Genomic DNA, 13,275 nt, shown 5'->3' on the forward strand with positions numbered 1-13,275 from the left:
GCGGGGGGCGGCCCCGGTGCGGCGGCGGCGGCGGCGGGGCCGGGACCGGGGCAGGACCCGGGAGCGGAAGGGGAGGAGGCCGGGGAGGAGCATCCAGGGCGGCCACCGCGGCAGCGGCTGAACTTTGCTCTTTCACGGGAGGCGGGGAGAGCCCCGGGGCTCGGCGGAGCCGGTCCCGCCGCACCCGCAGCCGCACCGGCACCGGGCTGCGAGCGGCGGCGGGGCCCGGAGAGCGGCGAGGGCGAACCGGGGCAGCGCCGCCTCCTTCCTCCTCCTCCTCTTCTCCTCCTCCTCCTTCCAGCCGGTGCCGCGGAGCGCAGGAGCCACCGGGGGCGGGAGCGGCCCCGCATGCGGCCGGTGCCCGCGGGGGGATGCGCCGCGCCCCGGCCCCGCCGCCGCCGCAAACTTTCCGCGGGGCCGTGAACCGGCAGGAGGAGGAGGAGGAGGAGGAGAGCGACAAATCCCTGAGGGGGCGACCCCAAAAAAAAACCTAAAAAAGAAAAACTCCCCCAAAAAGCGGCGCTTTTCCCAGCCGGCGGTTCCTCGGTAAAACTTACCGAACTCGGCGCGGGGAAACACCGGGAGAAGAACCGGGAGAGGAAGAACCGGGAGAAAAACCGGGAACAGAACCAGCAGCGGGAGGAGAAGAACCGGGAGAAGAACCGGGAGCAGAACCAGCACCGGGAGGGGAAGAACCGGGAGCAGAACCGGGAGAAGAACCGGGAGCAGAAGCAGCACCGGGAAGGGAAGAACCGGGAGAAGAACCGGGAGGGGAAGCAGCACCGGGAAGGGAAGAACCGGGAGAAGAACCGGGAGGGGAAGAACCGGGAGCAGAAGCACCGTGGGCAGAAGCAGCGCCGGGCAGAGAAGAACCGGGAGGAGGAGAAGCACCGGGAGAAGCAGCACCGGGAGGAGCACCGGGAGGAGCAGCAGCACCGGCAGGCTCCGCTCGATGCGGCGCTGAGCCCCCGCGGCCCCGCGGAGCCATGGCCATGGTGGCCGGCGCTTGGGGCGAACCGAACGGCGGCGGAGCCGGTGGCACCGGAGGCGGCGGCGGCGGCGGAGCGGAGGAGGCGGCGTCCCCCGGCGGCGGCGGCAGCGACGCGGAGCACGGCGAGGAGGAGCGGCCCGGGGCCGGCGCGGACTGCGTGGTGTGCGGGGACAAATCCAGCGGGAAGCACTACGGCGTGTTCACCTGCGAGGGCTGCAAGAGCTTCTTCAAGCGCAGCATCCGCAGGAACCTCAGCTACACCTGCAGGTGACAGCGGGGACAGGGGACAGCGGGGACAGGGGACAGCGGGGACAGGGGGACAGCGGGGACAGGGGGCAGAGCGGCGACAGCGCCAGGAGAGCGGGGGGACAACTCGGGGATAGCGGGGGGACACCGCCAGGGGAGCAGGGGACAGAGCGGGGACACCGCCAGGGGCCACCCCGAGGGGAGCGGGGGAACAGCCGGGAGGGGGATCCCGGCTGGGGATGAGTTGGGGTCTCGGTGTGGTGGTGCTGGGGGTGTCCCAGTACAAACCAGTGGCTCCCAGTACAGCTCGAGTGTCTCCCAGTACAGACCAGAGGCTCCCAGTGCGAATGAGGGGTCCCCAGTGCAGCTCGGTACAGCGCTCCCAGTTCAGCCCAGTGGCTCCCAGTTCAGCTGAGGTTTCCCCCCAGTCCATCCCAGTTTCCCCCAGTCCATCCCAGTTTCCCCCAGTCTAGCACGGTTTCCCCACCCCCGGCCGCCCCCATTCCCGGTATTCCAGGTCCTTCCTCCGGCCGCATGCCCGGTCCATTCCCGCTTCATCCCGGCCCATTCCCGCTGCATCCCGGTCCATTCCCGGTGTTCTCGATGTTCCCGGTCCATTCCCGGTGTTCCCGCTCCATCCCGCTCCATTCCCGGTCCATTCCCGGTGTTCCCGATGTTTCCGGTCCATTCCCCGTGCTCCCGGTCCATCCGGGTCCATCCCGGTGTTCCCGGCGCTCCCGGCATTCCCGCGGTGTCCGTGACTCACGCCGGGCACGGCCGGGATCCAGCGGGAGCCGCGGGAATGCCGGGATGGACCGGGATGGACCGGGATGGACCGGGATGGAGCGGGAACATCGGGAATGGACCGGGAACACCGGGATGGAGCGGGAACATCGGGAATGGACCGGGAACACCGGGATGCAGCGGGATCCTCTGGAATACCGGGAGCGGGATCCGGGATACCGGGAGCAGGCATCCCCTGGAATTCCGGGATACCGGGAGCGGGGAATGCTCTGGAATTCCGGGATACCGGGAGCGGGTATCCCCTGGAATTCCGGGATACCGGGAGCACCGGGATCCCCTGGGATTCTGGGATAATGGAAGCGGGGATTCCCTGGAATTCCGGGATACCGGGAGCCTCTGGAATTCCAGGATAATGGGAGTGGGGATCCCCCGGAATTCCAGGATCCCCGAGGAATCCGGGATGGGATCCCCGGAAACTTCAGAGCTGCCGGAGCCTCGGGAATTCCCAGAGTTTGGAACGGGGGAGTCCCTGGTCCCAGGCTGCTCCTGGAGGGCAGAATTCCCGAATTTCTGAGGGTCCCCATTCCCTCATCCCGGCTCAGGGAGGGCTCTGGAATTTTTGGGAGAAGGGAAAAGGATCCGGAATCATCCAGGAGCCATTGGATCCAATCCTGGCTGGAATCGACTCCCAATCCTAAAATGATCCCAGATTTTTTTGGGGAAAAACTCCCCAAAATTATCCTGGATTTTTTTTTTCCAGTAGATAAAACCACCCGGATAATTCCTTGGAATTTTGGGAAAAGCTCCAAGAAATATCCCAGATTTTTTCCAGTGGGTAAAATCACCTGGATGATCCCACCACAGCCTTGGAATTTCTGGAAAAGCTCCCAAAACTCATCCCAGATTTCTCCCAATTCCAACAGGAATTCCCTCAATCCTTCCCCAGCTCCAGGGGTGGAAAGGGCCGGAATTCCCAGCTGGAAAATCTTCCCAAAAAAATCCTCCTGGACTTTTCCCAGTGGATAAAATCACCGGGATAATTCCTTGGAATTTTGGGAAAAGATCCCAAAATCCTCCTGGATTTTTCCCAGTGGATAAAATCACCGGGATAATTCCTTGGAATTGCGGGAAAAGCTCCCAAAATTCCTCCCGGATTTTCCCCAAGGGCCGAACCCTCCCCCACCATCCCAAAAATCCCCTCCGGAGTTTCCCAATGGGAAAGGCGGCAGCGAGCTGGGAAATTTGGGAAGCTCCGAAAGGCCCGGGCTGTGCTAATGACTTAATTAGGGCGGGTAATTAGCGGGAGCGATAATTAAAGGCACTTTGAATATGCAAATGAGCTCGGGGCCGCTTTGGATTCCCGGAACAAAAGCGGGATCCTGGAGCTTTGTTCTTCTGGAAAAGCCAAAAATTCCCAAGTCACTTCCTGGCTTTTGAAATTAAAAAAAAATGGGAAAAAACCCTCTGGAATATCCCAAGATTCCGGCGATTCCCAAATCACTTCCAGGCTTTTAAATAAAAAAAAAAAAATAGGGAAAGCACTTCAGGAATCTCCCAAATCCCAGTGCTGTCAGCCCTTCCCTATCCTTTTCCACTGGGAAAAATCCAGGATAATTCTGGGGAGCTTTTCCCAAAATTCCAAGGCTGTGGTGGGATCATCCAGGTGATTTTGTTTATTGGGAAAAATTTGGGCTATTTCTGGGGAGTTTTTCCCAAAATTCCAAGGCTGTGGTGGGATCATCCAGGTGATTTTGTTTATTGGGAAAAATTTGGGCTATTTCTGGGGAGTTTTTCCCAAAATTCCAAGGAATTATCCTGGGAGAAAATCCGGGATAATTTCTGGGGAGCTTTTCCCAAAATTCCAATGAATTATCGCGGTGATTTTATCCACTGGGGGAAAAAAAAATCCAGGATAATTTTAGGATCTTTTCCTGCTGCTCCCAGCCCTTGGAGGATCTCCTGGGTGTTTTCATCCACTGGAAAAAAAAAAAATCCGGGATAATTCCCATTTTTTCCCGGTTCTCCGAGCCCTTCCCGGCCGTTTTCTGGGAATTCAGGCCTGGATGAAGTCGTCAGAGCCGCTCCTGATCCTGCTTTTCATCGGGATCACGTTCCCGGCCACGCTGGGAATGTTGGGGATGAATTAATTCCGTGTTGGGATTCCAGAAAGATCCGTGGCAGGATTCCCGCGGCTCCGGCCTGGAATTCATCCCAAATTCCCTTTTCCCGCCCCAATTCCGGCTGGGAAGGGATTTCCCGCTCTGGGATCAGCCTGGAAATGGGATTGGGGGGGGGTTGGAGGGGGAGGTTCTGTGTGGGAATGGGAGGCAGGAGCCTTTCCCAGGGATTTTGGGAATTTTGGGATGAATCCATGGCCAGGACCCCTTTTGCAGGCTCTGAGGAATTTTGGGAATTCTCTCCTTTATCCCAGAATCCCGTGGGATTTGGGGCCAGCGCTGCCTGAGGCATTTCAGGCCCAGCCCCGCAGGAAATTCCTGAAATTCCTTGGAATTCCTGGAGCCGCTTCCATGGGACCACCAACAATTAAATCCCAAAAACTTTCCCAGAGGTGGCAGGGATCGGGCTGAAAATCCAGTGGGATTTTTTGGGATCATGATGAAAATCCAATTGGATTTTTTGGGACCAGGATGAAAATCTGATGGGATTCCTTAGGATTGGGATGAAAATCCATCGGGAATTTTTGGGATCAGGATGAAAATCCAGTAGGATCCGTGCGGAATCAGGATGAAGATCCCTGTGGGATCAGTATAAAAATCCAGTGGGATTTTTTGGGATCAGGGTGAAAATCCAGTTGGATTTTTTGGGATCAGGATGAAAATCCAGTAGGATCCGGGCGGAATCAGGATGAAGAGCCCTGTGGGATCAGTATAAAAATCCAGTGGGATTTTTTGGGATCAGGATGAAAATCCAGTAGGATCCGGGCGGAATCAGGATGAAGAGCCCTGTGGGATCAGTATAAAAATCCAGTGGGATTTTTTGGGATCAGGATGAAAATCCAGTAGGATCCGGGCGGAATCAGGATGAAGAGCCCTGTGGGATCAGTATAAAAATCCAGTGGGATTTTTTAGGATCACCATAAAAAAAAACCCATCAGCAACAACCATTCCTGGAAAATCCCATAAAAATTTGAGGGAATGGGCTCTGGATTTGCGGGATGGATTTGAGGGGGGCCTGAAATTGCCGGGAATTCCGGCTGATCCCGAGAATTCCCGCAGATCCAACCGGGACTGCCAGATCGACCAACACCACCGGAACCAGTGCCAGTACTGCCGCCTCAAGAAGTGCTTCCGCGTGGGCATGAGGAAGGAAGGTAGGGAAAAATTCCCAAGGAATCCCGGGAATGCCAGGTTTTGGGGAAAAAAATAGGTTTTTCCCATTTTTTGGGGATTTCTGGGGGATTGGTGCGGGGTCAGAATGAAAATTCAGAGATTTTTTGGCATCAGGATGAAGATTCAGTAGGATCAGTGTGGGATCGGGATAAAAATCCAGTGGGATTCTTTGGGATCAGGATGAAAAACTGTTGGAATTTTTTGGGATTGGGATGAAAATCCAGTGGGATTTTTTGGTGTTGGGATGAAAACCCAGTAGGATCCATGTAGGACCAGTGTGGGATCCAGCAGGATCAGTGTGGGATCGGGATAAAAATCCAATGGGGTTTTTTGGGATTCCAGATGAAAATCTGATGGATTTTTTTGGATCACGATGAAGACCCAGTAGGATTTTTTGGGATCAGGATGAAAATCCATTGGGATTTTTTGCCATCAGGATGAAAACCCAGTAGGATGTTTTGGGATCAGGATGAAAATCTGATGGGATTTTTTGGGATCAGGATGAAAATCCATTGGGATTTTTTGCCATCAGGATGAAAACCCAGTAGGATGTTTTGGGATCAGGATGAAAATCTGATGGGATTTTTTGGATCACGATAAAAACCCAGTAGCATCCATGTAGGATCAGGATGAAGATCCAGTAAGATCCATGTAGGATTGGGATAAAAATCCGATGGGATTTTTTGGGATGAAAATCTGATGGGATTTTTTAGGATGAAAGTCTGATGGGATTTTTTGGGATCGCAGTGAAAACCCAGTAGGTTTCTTTGAGATTGGGATGAATTTCCAGTAGGATCCATGTAGGATCGGGATGAAGATCCAGTAAGATCCATGTAGGATTGGGATAAAAATCCGATGGGATTTTTTGGGATGAAAATGTGATGGGATTTTTTGGGATCTTGGGATCACAATGAAAACCCAGTAGGTTTCTTTTGGATTGGGATGAACTTCCAGTAGGATCCATGTAGGATCAGGATGAAGATCCAGTAAGATCCGTGTGGGATCAGGATGAAGATCCAGTAAAATCCATGTAGGATTGGGATAAAAATCCGATGGGATTTTTTGAGATGAAAATGTGATGGGATTTTTTGGGATCTTGGGATCACAATGAAAACCCAGTAGGTTTCTTTTGGATTGGGATGAACTTCCAGTAGGATCCATGTAGGATCAGGATGAAGATCCAGTAAGATCCGTGTGGGATCAGGATGAAGATCCAGTAAAATCCATGTAGGATTGGGATAAAAATCCGATGGGATTTTTTGAGATGAAAATGTGATGGGATTTTTTGGGATCTTGGGATCACAATGAAAACCCAGTAGGTTTCTTTTGGATTGGGATGAACTTCCAGTAGGATCCATGTAGGATCAGGATGAAGATCCGTATGGGATCACGATGAAATCCCTATGGGGTTTTTTTGGCCTCGGGATGAAGATCCAGTAAGATCCATGTAGGATTGGGATAAAAATCCGATGGGATTTTTTGGGATAAAAAGCCAATTGGATTTTTTGGGATGAAAATCCGATGGGATTTTTTGGGATGAAAATGTGATGGGATTTTTTGGGATCTTGGGATCACAATGAAAACCCAGTAGTTTCTTTGGGATTGGCGTGAAGTCCCAGTAGGATCCATGTAGGATCAGGATGAAGATCCGTATGGGATCACGATGAAATCCCTATGGGGTTTTTTTGGCCTCGTGATGAAGATCCTCCCCCTCCTCCCCCTCCAGCCGTCCAGCGGGGCCGAATCCCCCCGAGCCACTCCAGCAGCAGCCCCAACCCCCTCCCGGCCGGCGACTTCTTCAACGGGCAGCCGGTGTCGGAGCTGATCTCGCAGCTGCTGCGCGCCGAGCCCTACCCGGCGGCGCGCTACGGCTCGCAGTACGCGCAGCAGCAGCAGCCGCCGGGCAGCGTCATGGGCATCGACAACATCTGCGAGCTGGCCGCCCGCCTGCTCTTCAGCACCGTGGAGTGGGCGCGCAACATCCCCTTCTTCCCGGAGCTGCCCGTGTCCGACCAGGTGGCCCTGCTGCGGCTGAGCTGGAGCGAGCTCTTCGTGCTCAACGCGGCGCAGTCGGCGCTGCCGCTGCACATGGCGCCGCTGCTGGCGGCCGCCGGCTTCCACGCCTCGCCCATGTCGGCCGAGAGGGTGGTGGCCTTCATGGATCAGATCCGAGTCTTCCAGGAGCAGGTGGAGAAGCTCAACCGGCTGCAGGTGGACTCGGCCGAGTACAGCTGCCTCAAGGCCATCGCGCTCTTCACGCCCGGTGCGGGGTTGGGGTCGGGTGGGAGTGGGGTTTCCTGAGGGTTTGTGGGGTTGGGGATGGGTAGGGAGAGGTTGTTCCAAGGGTTTGTGGGGTTGGGGATGGGTAGGGAGAGGTTGTTCCAAGGGTTTTCAGGGTTGGGGTTGGGTGGGAGGGATTGGGGTGGGGTTTCCTGAGGGGTTGGGGATTGGTAGGGAGAGGTTGTTCCAAGGGTTTGTGGGGTTGGGGATGGGTAGGGAGAGGTTGGGGTGGGGTTTCCTGAGGGATTGGGGATTGGTAGGGAGAGGTTTTTCCAGGTTTTTCTGAGGGTTTAGGGATTTGGGATTTTGAGAGATTCCCAATGGATTTGGGGTTATTCCCTTGGAGATATTCCCAATGGATTTTAGGAGATTGGATTTTGGGATGTTCCCAATGGATTTGGGGATATTGGATTTTGGGGTATTTACAATGGATTTTAAGAGATTCCCTGTGGATTTTGGTATATTCCAAATGGATTTTGGGAGATTGGATTTTGGGATCTTCCAAATAGATTTGGAGATATTCCCAATGGATTTTGGGGACACTGGATTTGGGGTTATTCCCTTGGGGACATTCCCAATGGATTTGGGGATATTCCCAATGGATTTTGGGCTATTTGCACTGGGTTTTGGGATATTCCCAATGGATTTTGGGATATTCGATTTTGGGAGGACATTCCCCGGGGACATTCCCTCGGGGACATTCCCAGTGGATTTGGGGACATTCCCAATGGATTTTGGGCTATTTGCACTGGATTTTTGGCTATTCCCAATGGATTTGGGGATGTTGGATTTTGGGAGGACATTCCCTCGGGGACATTCCCTTGGGGGCATTCCCTTGGGGGCATTCCCAGTGGATTTGGGGATATTCCCAATGGAGATCTGGGGATATTGGATTTTGGGAGGACATTCCCTGGGGACATTCCCTCGGGGACACTCCCAGCGGGTCCCCCGCCGATCCCCGCCGCCCTCCAACCGCGCCGCCGTTGCCTTGCAGACGCCTGCGGGCTGTCGGACCCGGCGCACGTGGAGACGCTGCAGGAGAAGGCGCAGGTGGCGCTGACGGAGTACGAGCGCTCCCAGTTCCCGTCGCAGCCGCAGCGCTTCGGGCGCCTGCTGCTGCGGCTGCCCGCGCTGCGCGCCGTGCCCGCCGCCCTCATCTCGCAGCTCTTCTTCATGCGCCTGGTGGGCAAGACGCCCATCGAGACCCTGATCCGCGACATGCTGCTGTCCGGCAGCACCTTCAACTGGCCCTACGGCGCCGGGCAGTAGGGACGGACGGACGGACGGACGGCGGGATGGACGGACGGATGGATGGATGGACAGATGGATGGCCCGCGCGATGGATGGATGGACGGCGGGATGGGCCGGAGAACGGGACGGGCCAGAGAACAGGATGGGTCGGACAATGGGACAGGCCGGACAATGGGACAGGCCGGACAATGGGACAGGCTGGACAGCGGGACGGACTGACAGCGGGATGGATGGATGGATGGACAGCAGGACGGGCCGGAGAATGGGATGGGCCAGACAACGGGACAGGCCAGAAAATGGGACAGGCTGGACAATGGAGCGAGCCAGAGAACGGGACAGACGGACAGCAGGACAGGCCAAACAATAGGATGGGACAGACAATGGGATGGGCTGGACAATGGGACAGGCCGGAAGATGGGACAGGCTGGGACAATGGGATGGGCCAGAGACGGGACAGACGGACAGCAGGACAGGCCAGACAATGGGACGGGATGGACAATGGGACAGGCTGGACAATGGGACCAACAGACAACAGGACGGGCTGGACGACGGGACAGACAGACAGTGGGACAGGCCGGAGAACAGGACGGGCCAGACAGCGGGACGGACAGACAGCGGGACAGCCTGGGCAGCAGGACAGACAGACAGTGGGATGGGCTGGATAATGAGACAGACGGACAAGGGGCCGGGCGCTCCCCGGGAAGGGGATTGGGATTCTCCACAACGCCGGCGGCTCCCGGTCCCGCCGGAACGGGGACGCGCCCTCGCGGGTTGTGCCTGGAGACTTGTGGGGTTGGCACCAAAGGTTTTGGGATCCTGGCGTTGTCACCGGAATTTGTGGAGTTCCAGCATTGTCCCCAAAAGTTTTGTGGTCTTGAGGTTGTCCCCAAAAGAGGTCCCAGTGTTGTCCCAAAAAGTTTTGGGGTCCTGGTGTTGCTCCAAAATGTTTTGGGGTCCTGCTGTTGTCCCCAAAAGAGGTCCCAATGTTGTCCTCAAATTGTCCCTGAAAGTTTTGGGGTCCTGATGTTTTCCCCAAAAGTTTTGGGGTCGTGGCGTTGTCACCAAAGGTTTTGGGGTCCTGAGGTTGTCCCCATAAGTTTTGGGGTCTGGGTGTTGTCCCAAAGGTTTTGGGGTCCTGAGGTTGTCCCCATAAGTTTTGGGGTCTGGGTGTTGTCCCCAAAAGAGCTCCCAATGTTGTCCCCAAAAGTTTTGGGATCCTGGCGTTGTCCCCAGAGTGTCCCTAAAGATGGAGGGGACACACAAGGGACAGAGACCCCCCCAGCTGGCACCAGGATGAGCCAGGATTTCAGGATTTGGGATTTCAGGATTTGGGATTTTGGGATTCCGGGACCACTCCCAGCCGATGGAATCCTCGCTCGCCATATAAACTCATTAATTAACGCCAATTAAAGACCTTTCCTACAACCCCGGTCTGCAAGGAGCCAGGATTTGGGATTTTGGGATTTGGGATCTCAGGATTTGGGGATTTGGGATTTCAGAATTTCAGGATTTTGGGATTTCAGGATTTGGGATCTCAGGATTTAGGGATTTGGCATTTCAGGATTTTGGGATTTCAGGATTTTGGGATTCCGGGAACATTCTCCGCTGATGGAACCCTCACTCCCCCATATAAACCCATTAATTAACGCCAATTAAAGACATTTCCTACAATCCCAACGGTCTAGATTTGGGATCCAGCAGAAAAATTGGAACTGGGGAGATCAAACCCACCCCAAAAATTGGGAATGTTCCATAAAAATCCTGACATTTGGATTTTTTTGGGGATAGAAAATTGGGGATTTTGGGGGTTCTTCTTCAGTTTGGGTTTTTTTTGGGGACGGGGGATTTGGGATTTTGGGGGTTTGGATTTCTCTTCCCCAGGTTTGGGGGGATTTGGGATTTCCCCTCCAAAACTGGGAGGGTTTTTGGTGTCCCCTCCAAAATTTAGGGGAATTTTGGCCTTTTCATTTCACCCTGACCCCAAATGAAAATCAACAATTACACTTCATTTATTACAAAACAATTAAAATATTACACAATTCCCACAGTTTCCCAATTCCCTACGAAATATTTTGGGATTTGGGTCCCCCCAAAAATTAAAAAAAACCCAAAAGGGTTTTTTTGTCGCCCAAACCCCAATTTGGGACCCCCAAAACCCCTTTAAGGCAGCCAGGGGAGTGCAAACCCCATTAAAAACCCTATTTACAACCAGGGGAAGGCACTGGGGGGGTCCCAAAGTGTCTGGGGGACATTTGGGGACATTTTGGGGTGGGTGGGGTCACATCAACAGCTGCCACCATCCCTCCCCACCCTTGGCACCGGGGAGGGCTCAAAACGAGGAATTTTAGGTCTTTTTAGCACAAAAAAAGGCACAAAAGTCTTTGGAGGGAGTTGGGGGGGTTTGCGGGGTGTCCCCCCTAAAAATGTCCCTTTTTTTTGGGGTGGTGGCTTTGGGGTCAGCCCCGGAGCTTGTCGTAGTCGCTCACCATCCTTTTGATGTGGAAGAGTTTGTTCCGGAGAGTTTTGGATTCCCGTTTTTTGTCCTGGTACTCCGGGCTCTGGGAAGGGATTTGGGGAATTTAGGGGACGTCTGGGGACGTTTTGGGGACATTGGGGGTGTCCCCAAAGGAGGAGGGGAGAGCCCAAAACTCAGCCCTGCAAACTCACCCGCTTCACGTCCTTGAGGTGGTTGTACTCCTCGGCCAGCGCCTGCGGGGACAGCGGGGTCACAGGGGACAGGGACAGAGGGGACAGGGACAAGGATGGGGACAGGACAGGGAGGGACAGGGGACAGGGACAGGGATGGGGAAGGGATAGAGGGGTCAGGGATGGGGACAGGGGACATTGGATGGGGACAGGGACAGGGAGGGGACAGCAGGGTCAGGGATGGGGACAGAGGGGCAGAGGGGACAGTGACAAGGGGGACAGGGGACACAGGGACAGAGGGGACAGGGGACAGGAGGAAGGACAGGAGCGGGGATAGTGAGGGAAGATGGGGGGGAAATAAGGCAGGAATGGGGGGGAAGGGGTCAAAAAGAAGGAAAAAGGGACAAAAAGGGGTGAAAAAAGGGGCAGAAAAGGGGTGAAAAAGGGGGCACAAAGGGGTGGAAAAGGGGCAAAAAAGGGTGAAAAAAGGGGTGAAAAAAGGGGCAGAAAAGGGGTGAAAAAGGGGGCACAAAGGGGTGGAAAAGGGGCAAAAAAGGGTGAAAAAAGGGGTGAAAAAAGCGGCAGAAAGGGGGTAAAAAGTGGTGAAAAAAGGGACACAAAGGAGTGAAAAAGGGGTAAAAGAGGGGTGAAAAGGAGGCAAAAAGGGGTGAAAAGAGGGGCACAGAGGGCGGGCCGGGGGCACACCTGGTACTGGGCGCTGTCCTCGGGCACCTGGTCCAGCTGTGCTGCCAGCTGTGCCAGGCGCTCGTTGAGCCCGTCCATGTGGGCACAGAGCTCCTTGTAGCGCCGCAGCTCCGCCCCGAAATCCGCCTTGTAGCGCTGGCGCGTGCCCGGGGAGCTGATCGGGGGGTACAGCCTGGGGACAGCGGGGAGGGGTCATTGGGGATATGGGGACATTGGGGATATTGGGGGTATTGGGGACATGGGGACACTGGGGATATTGGGGGTATTGGGGATATTGGGAAACCAGGGATATTGGGGGTATTGGGGCATTGGGGGTATTGGGGACATTGGGGACACTGGGAACATCGGGGATATGGGACATTTGGGATATTGGGGACATTGGGGACATTGGGGACATCTGGGATATTGGGGATATGGGACATGGGGGATATGGGGGGTATTGGAGATATTGGGGACATCAGGAATATGGGGACATTGGGGATATTGGATTTGGGATATGGGGACATTGGGGATATTGGGGGTACTGGGGACATGGGGCCACCAGGGATATTGGGGGTATTGGGGCATTGGGGGAATTGGGGATATTGGGGACACTGGGAACATCGGGGATATTGGATTTGGGATATTGGGAACATTGGGGATATTGGGACATGGGAGACACTGGGGACATGGGAAACATTGGGGACATCAGGGATATTGGGGCATTGGGGACATCAGGTTAGGGTTAGGACATTGGATTTGGGATATGGGGACATTGGGGACACTGGGGACATGGGAGACATTGGGGACATGGGGGACATTGGATAATGGGATATGGGGACATTGGGATATGGGGGCACTGGGGACACGGGGGCTATTGGGACACTGGGATATGGGGACACGGGGACACTGGGTACACGTGGCCGCAGTGCCCCAGTGACCCGCGCTGTCCCCAAGTGTCACCTGAGCCACTGCTGGCGCTCGCGCTCGTCGCTGGACTCGGGGGCCGAGGTGGGGTCGGTGTCACCGGCGGAGCCCTCGCGCTCGGGCTGGCGCCGGCCCCGGCGGCCGCGGCGGGCGGGG

The 13,275-nt window shown here is 55.3% G+C and overlaps 3 protein-coding genes across 3 annotated transcripts in view; 2 read left to right on the plus strand and 1 right to left on the minus strand.

Annotated features, from left to right (window-relative positions):
• The first annotated feature begins 498 nt into the window (after positions 1–498).
• On the plus strand, positions 499–10,287 carry NR2F6 (nuclear receptor subfamily 2 group F member 6). The gene is made up of 5 exons (XM_039734357.1): positions 499–777; positions 823–1,258; positions 5,218–5,312; positions 7,058–7,594; positions 8,606–10,287. The coding sequence occupies exons 2-5, from the start codon at positions 987–989 to the stop codon at positions 8,878–8,880; spliced, it is 1,179 nt and encodes a 392-aa protein (XP_039590291.1). The 5' UTR covers positions 499–777; positions 823–986; the 3' UTR covers positions 8,881–10,287.
• LOC120514127 lies at positions 9,066–10,287 on the plus strand. The gene is made up of 2 exons (XM_039734290.1): positions 9,066–9,940; positions 9,998–10,287. The coding sequence occupies exons 1-2, from the start codon at positions 9,097–9,099 to the stop codon at positions 10,270–10,272; spliced, it is 1,119 nt and encodes a 372-aa protein (XP_039590224.1). The 5' UTR covers positions 9,066–9,096; the 3' UTR covers positions 10,273–10,287.
• A 560-nt stretch (positions 10,288–10,847) lies between these two features.
• The window catches only part of OCLN (occludin), a 10,955-nt gene continuing 8,527 nt past the window's right edge, over positions 10,848–13,275 (minus strand). Inside the window, 4 exon segments of the mRNA XM_039695495.1 lie at positions 10,848–11,420; positions 11,530–11,571; positions 12,214–12,385; positions 13,156–13,275. The exon segment at positions 13,156–13,275 is cut by the window's right edge and continues 2 nt beyond it. Coding sequence (XP_039551429.1) covers positions 11,319–11,420; positions 11,530–11,571; positions 12,214–12,385; positions 13,156–13,275 — 436 coding nt within the window. The 3' untranslated portion in view covers positions 10,848–11,318.

Source organism: Passer montanus, unplaced genomic scaffold (genome assembly GCF_014805655.1).
Source record: "Passer montanus isolate IOZ18808 unplaced genomic scaffold, ASM1480565v1 scaffold112, whole genome shotgun sequence".
Classification (NCBI taxonomy): Eukaryota; Metazoa; Chordata; class Aves; order Passeriformes; family Passeridae; genus Passer; species Passer montanus.

Excerpts from the sequence above, each read along its gene's own strand:
- NR2F6 (XM_039734357.1), top strand. The coding sequence starts at position 987 with ATGGCCATGGTGGCCGGCGCTTGGGGCGAACCGAACGGCGGCGGAGCC. Across the intron at positions 1,259-5,217 it reads AACCTCAGCTACACCTGCAG|ATCCAACCGGGACTGCCAGA; the intron begins GTGACAGCGGGG and ends GAATTCCCGCAG. Across the intron at positions 7,595-8,605 it reads CATCGCGCTCTTCACGCCCG|ACGCCTGCGGGCTGTCGGAC; the intron begins GTGCGGGGTTGG and ends GTTGCCTTGCAG.
- LOC120514127 (XM_039734290.1), top strand. The coding sequence starts at position 9,097 with ATGGATGGACAGCAGGACGGGCCGGAGAATGGGATGGGCCAGACAACG. Across the intron at positions 9,941-9,997 it reads TCACCAAAGGTTTTGGGGTC|CTGAGGTTGTCCCCATAAGT; the intron begins CTGAGGTTGTCC and ends GGTTTTGGGGTC.